At 45.3% G+C, this 13,099-nt stretch overlaps 1 protein-coding gene across 1 annotated transcript; it reads left to right on the top strand.

Annotated features, from left to right (window-relative positions):
- Positions 1 to 3,648: 3,648 nt before the first annotated feature.
- On the top strand, positions 3,649 to 7,502 carry Clec4g (C-type lectin domain family 4 member G). The gene is made up of 9 exons (XM_051205365.1): positions 3,649 to 3,703; positions 4,081 to 4,191; positions 4,760 to 4,813; positions 4,998 to 5,060; positions 5,177 to 5,281; positions 5,815 to 5,904; positions 6,066 to 6,214; positions 6,318 to 6,433; positions 7,064 to 7,502. Exons 1-9 carry the CDS (start codon positions 3,649 to 3,651, stop codon positions 7,200 to 7,202), a joined length of 882 nt encoding a protein of 293 aa, XP_051061322.1. The 3' UTR covers positions 7,203 to 7,502.
- Positions 7,503 to 13,099: the final 5,597 nt, after the last annotated feature.

Below are 13,099 nucleotides of genomic sequence, written 5' to 3'. Positions count from 1 at the left end.
ACCACCCTGGGTGTTAAGGTTACAATTGAGCCACTGCACTTGGTTTTTTTTTTTTTTTTCCCAAATGTATTTATTTTTGTGCATTCGTGTGAGTGTGTCTGCCTGTGAAAGTAGGTGGGTTCCATGGCATGAACATGTACGTCAGAGGACTTATGGGGTCAGTGGGTTCCAGGGATCAAGCTCAGGTCATCAGATTTATCAGCAAGTGTTTTCAACAGCTGAGCCAATTCCTAGTCTCCATCTTCTTCCCTCATCCCCCTTTCTCTTCCCCATACCTAGGAACGTCTCATGTCTATCTCTCTTATATTCATGTTTGCTTGTTGAGAAAGAGTCTCACCGAGTATAGTTTAGACTGTCCTAGAAATCCACAATGTGGGCCAGGCTAGGCTTGAACCCTTGACATAGTCTCTCAACACTGGGATTCCAGAAGTTCATCAGTACTCCCAGCTTTGAGGTTTGTTTGTTTGTTTTGCTTTGCTTTTAATTTCAGATTTTCATTGCACAGGTAATGTGTCACATGCGCACATTTTCGTGCAAGTGCAAACTGCGTTAAACATAGCCCCTCGCCTCCCCACTTCTCACAGCTCCCCTCCTCCTAGTCCCTTTCTTTCCCTAAATCTGTTCCACCTCTATCTTCTTGTCATGGATACATTCGTGATTTTTATGTAACCACACATAATCTAGGAGCCACAAAAGAGAGAAAACATTCAACATTTGTCTTCCTAAAACTGACTTAATTCATTCAATATGATTGTCTCCAGTTACATCCATTTTCCCGCAAACAACATAAACTTATCTTTTATGACTTTATAAATCACGCTGTCTTCTTCTAGTCCTCTGTTGCTGAACACAAAATTTGGTTTTATAACTTAGCAATTGTGGCAAAGGTTTTCCTTTTAATTCGTTTTTAATTTTTTCCCTGCTTATTTGTATTATTGTTAATTATGTGTATGGGGAAGCATGTGTGCACTTGTGTACAGGTGTCAAAGAGAACAGAGGCATCAGATCTCGGAGCTGGAGTTTTAGGTAAGTTGTGAGCCTGACTTGGGTGCTGGGACTGAACTGGGGTACTCTGCTCCTTAACCACGGAGCAACCTCTTCAGCCTCCCAACATGCTTTTTAAAATTGTTTTTATTGTGTGAAAGCTTGGTATATTTACACAATGTATTTTAGCTAGCTCCATCTCTCTCCGTCTCCCTGTCCCATTGGAAGCCTTCTCAGCGAGCCCGTCCTGTAGCCATGTCTTCTTTCTGAGTGTGGCCCACTGAGTCTAACTACGGCTGCTTCCCTGAGTGTAGGTGGAAGGTGATTTGTTCATAGGAGCAGGGGAAGTAACCAGTGGCCCCAGCACTGAAGAAAATGACACTCCCTCTCCCTGCAACTGTTCCTGGTGGAAGCATGTGACCCTACTGGCTCCTTTCCCATCCGTGATGAATTTAACATAGTGTCTGTTCCTCCACCCATTCCCAAGAAATATTAATACCCAGGAGGAAAGAATTTGGTCACTGATTTAGCCCGATTCTCAGGGAAATTTCTGTCAAACATCAGATACCCAATATTTGTTTAAAGATTACATTACATTTAGAGGCTGAGGAGAGGCTTAGTGTTGGTTTGGGCTTGGGTTTGAGTTTATTGTTTCTTTGTGACAGGAATTCAAGTAGCCCAGGCTGGCCTCAGACTCCTCTTGGTAGCCAGATCTTTTTGACTCATCCTGCCAAGGTGTGGATTACAGGTGCACACTGGCTGCATCCAGTGTGTCCCTTGTTGGGGATCCTATCCAGGGTTTTGTGCATGATAGGCAAGCATCCTATGGGCTTTGCTATAGCCCCATGTTCATCGGTTTCTGTTTGGATTTTGTTGTTGTTGTTTTAATTTTTTGTTGTTTTTGTTGTTGTTGTTTGGTTCGTTGGTTGGTTGGTTAGTTGGTTTTTTGTTTTGTTTGTTTTGGTTTTGGTTTTGGTTTTTCGAGACAGGGTTTCTCTATATTGCTTTGGAGCCTGTCCTGGAACTAGCTCTGTAGACCATGCTGGCCTTGAACTCACAGAGATCTGCCTGCCTCTGCCTCCTGAGTGCTGGGATTAAAGGCTTTCGCCACCAACTCCCGGCTCTGTTTGGGTTTTGTGCAGGAAGGTTTCATTGGGTTTTCATTTGGTTTTGAGATTCGAGCTCCTTACATTTTAATCCAGGTTGACCCTTTATCTCGGAACTCCAGATCTTCCTGAATGTGGCAGCCAGAGGACAGTCTAGGGTGTTTTTTCCCAGGAGTTTTTTCGTGTATGGGGGGGGGAGGATTTTCAATTACATTTATTTATTTACTTTGTGAAAAGATTTCCACATGCATGTGTGTCCACACAAGCCATGGCACACATGTGGAAGTCAGGGACAACTCTCAGGAGTTGGTTCTCTTTCATGTAGGTCCTAGAATCAAACGCAAGTCATCAAGCATGGGGGCAAAACACCTTTGCCAGCTGAGCCATCACTGACCCCAGCTGGTTTCTGAGACACAGTTTCTCACAGGACATGGAACTCTAAGGCGCTCCAGGGACTTGGCTGTGTCCACTTCCCCGGAGCTGGGATTACAGGCACATTCCACCTCTAGTCCCACCCGCTTTCTCCAGCAGGAGCACCCCAAGCTTAGTTAACAGTTCCCACAGTTATTCACTCCCTTCTGACCAAAGTCAGATGACTTCACATCAAGGTCAAGTAATGTCTGACCAACACCTTCAGGTCGAGGTCACACCTAAGGAGCTTTTGCAGGATCCAGCAGGGTCCTGAGACACTTGGCTGGGTTCACTACTTTCCCCCTCAGGAGAAATCTCAGCCCTGAGCCCATTAGTGACAGAGACCTGAGCTAGGGGTACTGGAGAGCTCAGTCAGGAAACTCAGCCTTGCAGGTGTGGGGGCCTAAATTTGATGTCCTGTCCGGTAGCTACACCGACAGAGGCAGTTGGTGTGGTACAACCCCAAGGCTGAGGTGATAGACATAGGTGGGGCTCTGGGGCTATGTGGCCAACCAATAGTACTTAGCAAGTTCCTGGAAATTGAGAGACCCTGTTTCAAAAAGAAAAAAAAAAGTGGACAGGGGCCAACAAGACAACTCAATAGATAAAGGAGCTTGCTGCCAAGCGTTGGTCCCAGAACCCACATGGTAGAGAGAGAACAAACTCTCACAGTTTGTCCTGTGAGTGGGCTGGGGGGGGGGACTTCTACTCCTGTGCCAAACTCACCCCATGACTAAATAAAATGCAATACATTTTTTAAAAAGATAGATGGTGCCTGGCTAACAACATCTCAAGTTATCCTCTGACTTCCGCAGGCACACACACACACACACACACACACACACATAGAAAGTGAGAGACAGAGACATAGAGAGATGGAGAAAGAGAAGAGGAAAGAGAAAATACAAGCTTTAAAGACAAGCTCCTAGCACCAAGGAAACACAGCAACAATGACCAAGCCACAGAGGTTGAAGCTCCCCCTCCCAACCCCAGCCTTACCCAGCACTGCGAATAGCCATTGGCTGGGTTCCTCCACACAGAAATTGAAGCCACAAAAATGGAAAGGAAGGAAGGAAGGGAGATAGGATGGGGATAGGGTGGAAACTTAAATTTATATCTCTGTCTGGGGCTGGATGTCCCCATCAACATGGACACTGGTGGATACAGCAAGCTGGATAGTGCCATTGAGGAGGTTCCCCGAGGTACCACCCATGAGTCTCTCTGTTCTAATGTGGGGGAGGGGAGAGGAGAAGAGACAAGACCGTGCAGGAGATGCCAGTGCATGGATAGGACTGCAGAATGGCGGTGCCTGCATCTGGGTGTGGGGAGGAGTGGATCCTGGATGAACACTCCCCAGGATCCAAAGGACTGCATTCTGGGTTCTGGAAAGGCATCCCTTGAGTCTCCCCCAGGAAACCTGGGGCAGGGAGGGGGCAGGTGTTATTCCAGTCATAGACTGCCTTACACTGGCATCAGAACTCTTAACTCCTCACTTAGGAATCACATGGTGGAGGGAGGGTACTTAAGCTGTCTGTACCTCCATCCTGGAGGAATCAAGAGGCCATCGGTGTTCTACTAGGGCAGTTGGGACGCTGGGAGTTCTACAAACAAAGGCTTTTCTTCCTGGTCTTGGTTTTCCTGGTGGCCACAGTGCTGTGGGCTCTCATTCTGAGCGCCCTATTGTCCAAGGGTGAGTGATTCTTTTTATGTGTATGTATGTACCTGTGTGTGGGTGGATGCACATGTACAAGTACCTACAGAGGGCACACAGCATCATCTCCCCTAGAGCTGGAGTCACAGGCAGTCGTGAGCCATCACAAACAGCTTGCTCTAACCCTCTGAACCATGTCTCCAGCCCACGGGAACTATCCTTTAACCAGGACAAGTTGTACTCCACCTGGTGGGGACGGTGGGGAAGGTGTTCCCTCTGTGGTGCACCAGATGGGGTCCTGGATATTCATGGAAAAACATATACTTACATTATGGTTCATAACAGTAACAAAATTACAGTGATGAAGTAACAACGAAAAAAAATTATGGTTGGGTGACCACAACATGAGGAACTGTATTTATTAAAGGATGCAGCATTCGGAAGGTTGAGAAGCACTGTTGGACGATGTGTGTATGCATTATGTATGTTTCCTATCCGTGCCCGGGTGCTGTATTCCTGGCCTGTGCCTCTATGGATAACAAAACAGGGGTCTTCACACCCTGTGGGAAGGCGGAGGATCCCAACTTCTGCTTGCTTCTTTCTGCAGCCTCCAGGGAACGCAGGGTACTTCTCAGCCACCAGGACCTGCTGAAGACAAATGGTGTGTGCCGAGCTTCAGAGCAGGGCGTCTGCACCCCCTGGCGGTCGGAGTTGGGACTGCCAGGGATTCAGAGACTGGGTAGTGAGTGACTAGCTGAGGCCCCTGGAGATGGGGTTGAACCTGGATTGCAGAAGGGTATCCTCTGACCTAATGGGGTTCGGGGGGGGGGGACATGTCATTTCAGCCTCAGAACAAAAGATGATGTTGAGTGCCCTGAAAGAGGATGTCGGAGGCTGCAGGAACTGCTGTAAGAAACAGTGGAGGCTTGAGAGCTGTGGGGCTGGGAATGGGACCAGTGGGATGGGAGAGGCAAGTGATGGGAGGGGCTGGCTGGCCTCGAAAGAGTTCCCCATCCCCACATAGGCTCCGGGATAAAAGCGCAGTTGCAAACCACACTCTCTGAGTTTAAGAACACGCGGGCAAAGCTGATGGAGCAGGAGAGCGCCCTTAAAGAACTGCAAGAACGTGGTGAGCGCTAAAGCCCTGACCTTCACGCTAACCACAGTCACACCACTTCTTAGTAGTATAGTCCTGGACCCTCAGGTTCCTGGTAACTGCACCTCGGGGTTCACATGCTAGGCAGGCTTTCCACCACAGAGCCATGCCCCAGGTCCTCACTGCAGGATCCTAAGCAAGTCTTTTCTACCTTTGAACCACAGTCCCAATTCCTTACTGGGGGATTCTAGGCTCTAACACCAAGCTTATCTACCACCAGCACTCATTTTACGTTTGTGGTTGTTGTTGTTGTTGTGTTATGTTGTTTTTGTTCTTGAGACAGGGTATCACTAAGTTGCCCCTGGTGAACTTAAACTCTGTAGCCCAATGTAGCCTTGAATTTACCCTCCTCAGCCTTCTGGAGTAGCTGAAAACCACCACTCCCACACTGAAGTCATTCTTGACCCTGATACCAACCATGAACTGACAATGGACATAGATCTTGACCTATGCTTAAGTGCCAATCTTCACCCCGGCACTAAATGTCCACCACTCTGACCCCATAGTGACCCAGGGCCTGGCTAAAGCAGGCAGAGACCGTGACGATATACGCAGTGAGCTGCTCCAGGCGTTAGAAACTGTCAAGCAACAGAACAGTGAGCTGGAGAGGACTCTGAGGGTGGGGGAGGAGCGGACCCTGCCTGATGCAGCAAGACTTGCGCCTTTAATCAGACACACCCTTTGATCTGAGCCTTGTTTCTTGGTATGCCACACCCTCCATGGCATTCCAATGGTCCCTATCCTCACAACCTGACAGGATCCTGCGAACAGTGCCCTGCATCATGGATGCCCTTCCAAGGTTCTTGCTACTATTTCTCTGAGACGCAGGCTGTATGGGGCACAGCACAGAGCTACTGCTCAGTCCATGGTGCTCACTTGGTGACTGTCAAAGGCCCAGATGAGCAGGTATGCAGCTGGGACTTGGCAAAGCAGAATCAGAGTTCACCTGAGTTGGTATGGCTCAGGATGTCGAGCAGATAGGCCGGCTAACATCTCTACTCCCTTCCAGGGCTTCCTGAGTCAGCATACACGTGGCCGAGGCTACTGGTTGGGTCTGAGGGCAGTTCGCCGCCTGGGCAAGATTCAGGGCTACCAGTGGGTAGATGGAGTCTCACTCACCTTCAGGTAAGGAGAAGGCTCCAAGAAAGATTTGAAAGTTGACCCTAAGGGGAAAGTTTTTGGGTATGTCTGAAGACTAGATTCCTGGGAGGGGACTATTGCTCATGCTTTGTGGGGGATGGTATATGGTGCATGTGAAGCTGTGTATACTCATGCATGCTCATGCAAAGGCTATGGGAGAACTCTGGGTAATCTGTTCTACCATCCCTTGCTTTATTCCATTAAGACAGGGCCTCTCAGTGAACCTGGATCTAGTTTGACTAACAGCCAGAAAACCCCAGGGACCCTCCTATCTCTAAATCCCACCCTACTAGGGTCACAAACACATGCACAGCCACACACAGATTTTATGTGACTACTTGGGATTTTAGCTCAAGTCCTTATATTTGTACAACAAGCATTCTTATCCACTAAGGAATCTCTCTACAGTCCCTGAACTAAGCTTCTAAGAATAGGAAAAGCTAGACCCTGGGAATTTACAAGAGTTAAATTATGAACTCTTACAAATGTACACTGCAAATATAAACTCAAATTAGACATTCAGGGTGTCTATGCCAGAGCCAAGCAACAGGGAAGGAAGGCTGGACCCTATTGCCAGCCCAGACACCCAGTTACACCCTCACTGAATCACCACAGCCACTGGAACTATGGAGAGCCCAATGATTCCAGAGGACAAGAGGATTGTGTCATGATGCTACACTCAGGGCTGTGGAATGATGCGCCATGCACCAGTGAAAGGGATGGCTGGGTCTGTGAGAAGAGGAGCAGCTGCTGATGCCGCCCAATGTCCCAGTGCCATGCCCATTGCCTCAGGGTGAATCAGAAGTCTGGCTCATGTTCCTCAAACCCACTATCGAGAATTTTTTTTCTAATGAACCATTACTTCTCAGCCTCATGAACCATTACTACTCAGCCTGATCTTCAGAGACCCCAACTCCAAACCACAAAATGCCCTAAACCTCCCAGCTAACCTGACTTTTGTCAGTTTCAAAATCACTACTCTAAAGCCCTGGTCATCTGATCCCCTGCCTGCCCTCCTAGCCACAGTGTTAGAGAACAGCTCTTCCTGCATCCCCCTATCCCATCTCTCTGAGTTGGGGCTGTCTCCACAGAGAGAAGAAGCATCAATAAATGTTTGAGAGATGAATCTAGGCTCTGGGTCTGTACTGGAAAAGAGTGATCTTGGTATCCCACAAGGAAAATGACAAGTAAAACTAATTTTTTTCCCTAGGAAAGGTGTGCCAGAACCAAAACTGGACTAGCAAGCAGCACACTTGGCCAAAATGGTCTGTCTTTCATCACTGATGCAAGTGATGGCTGCATCTCATCCTGTTGGTGGAAGCTCAGCTTTATCCTCTGGCATGCACTTTGGGGTCTTTTAGATAGGACTATTGCAGGGGTACTCTGACTGCTATGCCCAATGACCCCTTCAAGCTGGAAAAAAACAGATCATTGTCCTGATTTCATAACAGCAGTTAAGTTACCTCTTCAAAAATGGGGTGGGGGGAATGACTAAAAAATGTATAATGGCTGGGCAGTGATAGTGCATGCCTTTAATCCCAGCACTCAGAGGGCAGAGATAGGCAACTCTGAGATATCATCTTACACCTGTCAGAATGGCCAAGATCAAAAACACTGATGACAGCTTATGCTGGAGAGGATGTGGAGAAAGGGGAATACTCCTCCATTGCTGGTGGGAGTGAAAACCTTTACAGCTGCTTTGGAAATCAATATGGTAGTTTCTAAGAAATTTGAGAATCAATCTACCTCAAGACCCAGAGATACCAAAGGATGCCCAATCATATCACAAGGACATCTGCTCAATTATGTTCACAGCAGCATTATTCATAATAGTCAGAACCTGGAATCAACCCAGATGCTCCTCAACTGAAAAAAAATGGGTAAAGAAAGTGTGGTACATTTACACAATGGAGTACTACTTAGTGAAGGAAAAAAAAAAGACATCTTGAAATTTGCAGGGAAATGGACAAAACTAGAAAAAAAATAACATCCTGAGTGAGGTAACCCAGACCCAGAAAGACAAATATAATACGTATTCTCTCACAGGTGGATAATAGACATAGAGCAAAGGACAACCAGTATACAGTTCACAACCCCAGAGAACCTAGGTGACAGAGAGAATCCTAAGAGACACACATGGATCTGCCTAGGAAGAGGGGAAAAGACAAGATATCCCGAGTAACACAGGGGACAAGAGGTATTGGGAGAAGAGAGGGGAGAGTGGGAAAGATATATAGCTCAATAAAAATAAAATAAAATAAAATAAAATAAAAGATCCCGAAGTGTATTGGTGGTTGCATTTATATAACATTTGGGGATATGGAGAAAAGGTGACCATTGTCTAGTGCCTGGACACAGATGTGAAGAAGTGAAGACACAAAGTTCTCCACATTAAAAGTCTGAGACAGGGCCTGATGGCGGTGGTGCACACCTTTAATCCCAGCACTCAAGAGGCAGAGGCGGGCAGAGTTCTGAGTTCCAGGCCAGCCAGGGCTACACAGAGAAAGCCTGTAACTTTAAAAGTAAATAAATACACAAAAGTCTGAGTCAGGGAACCAGAAAGACCAGAACAGAGATACTTTCAAATGTCCAAGTCACAGTCCCTTAAAACAGTTTGATAGGTTCACAAGTGCCTTCATCTTTGGGCCACATTGTGTTTCTCTGGCCTCCAAGGTTGCTCTCCAGAGTGCTGAATCTCAGGTCCACTTTCAGACACTGTGACAGCTGTTGGAGTGACTACAATCACAGTTGAGCCCCCTCTAGGATGGCTTCTAGAGAGGCAGAGAGGAGGGATTCAAGCATCACTTAGTTTTCAGGTTAAAACAATAGTGGACCCAACTGTCTGGGTTCCAGATAGGCACTGCAGTGTTGACTTGAGCTGAGGTCTAAAGTCTCATATCTGGGCAGCATTTTCCCTATGAAGCAGGAAGTCATTACCAATGTACAGTTGTCTAAATAGCATCTCACATGGATTTAAGTCTAATGCAACACTAATCATTTCAGTCTTTGTTTGTTCTTTCCTGACAGGTGTTTAAGACCATGGAGTTGACCAAAATTAACTGCTTTTATTTAACTTTCAAGGTCAGTTAAGGAGCTTGTCCTCGGAAGTCACTGAGGCTTGAGAGAAAACTCTAGGCCCATTCAGATGTCATTTTACCATTTGCTCCACCTATGTGAGGGTACATCAGAGGCCTTGTTTAACCACAACTTTACTTGGAGGCATACTTTTCTCTGTGCTGACCATCCTCTTTATAAACTGGACACTAGTTAGAGCCACTGGGTAGGGTCTCCATGGCCCCCCTGAAAGAAAGTTTCAGAACATTTTTAGGGCTATCCTACAGTCCTCTGGGGACTAACTGACATTTGATGACAAGGAGAACAATAGTCTCCCTTTAATCCTTTGGATTACATCAGTGTAGCCTTTTAGTGTGGTTACTAAACACTCAGCAGGTACTTTTAATTACTGCACAACATTTAGGTAAAGTGTAGGCAAAACCCAGTGTCTCCATTGATTTAGGCAAAGTTCCATGTATTGAACTTGGACATCGATGTACTAAACTTTAACCTTAGAAATTTTAACATCTGCATATCATGCCTACCTCTTATGTTTAATATACCTTAAATAGCTTACTCAGACCTCATAACTCAGATAAGCTTTCTAGCTATTTTTAATATGAGACATAGTAACAGTAACAAATTTACCATCTGTTGTGAGAATTTGGGAGGAGAGTAACTAGACAATGTCTACCCATTCCCTATAAAGTTCCAATGACAAATCAAAGTTTTAGTCACCAAAGCCCACCATGGAAAACCAATAACTTTATTGTACTTACAGGGAACCAATGAGTTTACTGGTTACTTATCAGCCTGGATGAGGGGTTACTGATAGATAGGAAACCCAAAAGTGGCCTCTCTGGAAAAATCTTCACCCAACATGCATGATGGTTTTCCCACAGCTGCATAGGTGGAACCCTCTCTCCTTATTCATCCCCATCTTATATACTTTCACTTATATACTCGCCCAAGAACAATGAGCCAATTGCCTTAGGGCAGAATCACACACACCTTATAGAAGGAGTGACTGAATACTCAGATGGGGGTCCAATGATCCTACCCATCCCCCCACCCCAGTGCAGAAACAGCAACAGTTGAGAAGCCTAGCTGTGATGACTTTTCTAAGCAGGCACAGTGGACATGATGATGTCAGCTGTACAGCTCAGAAGGAGTGCTGTCCAACACCACCTTAATAAAACAAACTGAATCTGAACTACACATTTAGGATATAATGTAATAGCATTACTTTGTACATACTGTTAAAACTAGGGGTAAACCTTATAGAAAGCTCAGCCTTTATACCGTACACAAAATGGCCTACTATAATGGTGCCTTTGGTTTTGGATGAATGTAAGAAGCAGACAGAAGTATCAGATACACAGCAAAATATCATCAAACTGATGTTTGCAGCATCCAGAAGACTTCAGCTAAGAAAACCCTGTTAAAGCCATGGCAGGGTCCAGGCAGTGGTGGTGCATGCAAAGGCAGATTAATCTCTGTGAGTTTGAATCCAGTCTCATCTACAGAGGGATGTCCTGTTCAGGTTCCAAAGCTACACAGAAACCCTGTCTCAAAAAAAAAATTCTTTAAAGCCTAAGGCAGAAGGGCTCTTCTAAAGGACCTGGTTCAATTCCCACATGGTGGCTCACAACTGTTAACTCCAGTTCCAGGGGCTCTGACAGCCTCACATAGACAATACACCAGGCAAAACACCAATGCATATAAAATAAAAATAAATTAATTTTTAAATTAAAAAAACAAAACCTTTAGCAGGAACTAAAAGAACTTAGAAAGGGGTGGGTGGGCATTAGCTTGTTCTTTCCTTAGCTTGTCCATGTAAGTGCAGCTGTGAAAAGTGAAGCCAGGGTACCAGGGATCAACAGAGAAGAAACAGAAGCAGACAGTCAGCACAGGGAAAAACAGTATTAGGAAGGGAAGAATATGAGGGTATGTTGGCACTCACCTTTAATCCCAGCATTTTGGGATGCTGAGTCAGGCGAATCTCTGTGAGTTTGAGGCCAGCCTGGTCTACAAAGGAAGTTCCAGGATAGCCAGAGCTACTATACAGAGAAACCCTGTCTCAAAAAACAAACAAACAAACAAACAAAAGGAGGAGGAAAAGAAGGAGGAGAAAAGAACATTATATCTCAATGAGATAAACCAGGCCTGGAGATGCTGAACAGAGAGATCAGGCATGAAGCCCAGCACAGCCAGCATCTCTACCTCCAGCCTGAGAAGGCTGATTTCTCTTTGCTATTGTAGTTGCACACTGGCAGGAGCTTGTATAGCACTTGGCAGTCTATTCTCTGGCTTCTGGTTAGATCTCGGTGCCTTCCAAACTTCTCTCTGGGCTATTGCAAATTCCCATGAGCTTTTCAAGTGTAGCTATCTCAAAGTGTCAGCTCCCTTAGTAGTTGGATACATGGCTAGGAAAGCTCACAAGTCCCCCGCACACAAAAACAGTAAACACACCATGCAAAACAATGTGTGCCAAGAACCTTTATCATTTATTACAGAAGTAGCAATTAATGGTCTAGGTATCAACTCAGAAGAATTAACTTCTGATGGAGATAATTTGCCTTGCAAAGCCTGCAAGAAATACAGACTCCAGAATATCTGTTGTTTTGAATTTGGCTAGATAATCTTGATATATAGAATATGTAAATGTTTAAAACCCACCATAAAAGTCTGGTATTGCCGCCTTAATCTGATACAAAAATACGTTGACTTTATCTCTTGGAAATACAGCTCATGTTGGTATCTCCTCTGGGTCTCTTGTTTCTGAGACAGCCAATTATGCATCAGAAAAATAAAGAACAAAACAGGAAAAAAATGGGAGGAGATTAGGACAAGTGAGAGGCATGCCTGTGATTCAAGGAACTTGCACTGCTTCCCTGAGAACTCAGTGGTATGGGGAAGTTTCATGAGTGGTGTGACTTTGGCTCATAACATGTGATATATTAACCAAGATGGTGATGAAGTCATGTGGCTTTCACATCTTGATGATATCACTAACCAAGTTGGAGGCCAAGTCATATGGCTGTCTCCATCTTAATGAGGCCACTTGCCAAGGTGGTGACAAGACATTTTTGCTTAGGGTGAATTCAGCTCCATAATAAAATGAGTCCCTCCCCCAGGGACCAAGTTCCTATGAGATCCACACATCTCATGGATTCAATGCAGATAGTTGCCTCTTTTCTTAATAAATAAATAAATAAATAAATAAATAAATAAATAAATAAATAATAAAAGAAGCACTAAGTTAGGATAAGACAGCATATGTGGCCTAGGAATATGGACCAAAAAAGCAAAGCAAAGAAATAGAGTAAGGGTACCGTGATCTTGGCACCATTTTACACCCCCTGAGCAAGACATCCCTGAAGTGGGTGAACACTGTCTCCTTAAGAAAATTTTACCTAAGTTATTTCCCATCTGGCTTTGTGAGAATTAAGCTATCAGAGGTTCAACTTCCCTAAACCAAGGTTTATTGGGCTCTGATAACCACCACACTCTCAGCTTCTCACAACAGAAGTTTTTGTTCTCTTATTTCAAATGCTTTATCTATTTCCAATCAGTGCCCAGATGGGGTGCTGTCCT

This window comes from Phodopus roborovskii, unplaced genomic scaffold (genome assembly GCF_943737965.1).
Source record: "Phodopus roborovskii unplaced genomic scaffold, PHOROB, whole genome shotgun sequence".
In the NCBI taxonomy this organism is placed as follows: domain Eukaryota; kingdom Metazoa; phylum Chordata; class Mammalia; order Rodentia; family Cricetidae; genus Phodopus; species Phodopus roborovskii.
The sequence above is the reverse complement of the archived record's forward strand: the minus strand, read 5'-3'. Positions and strand labels throughout refer to the sequence as shown.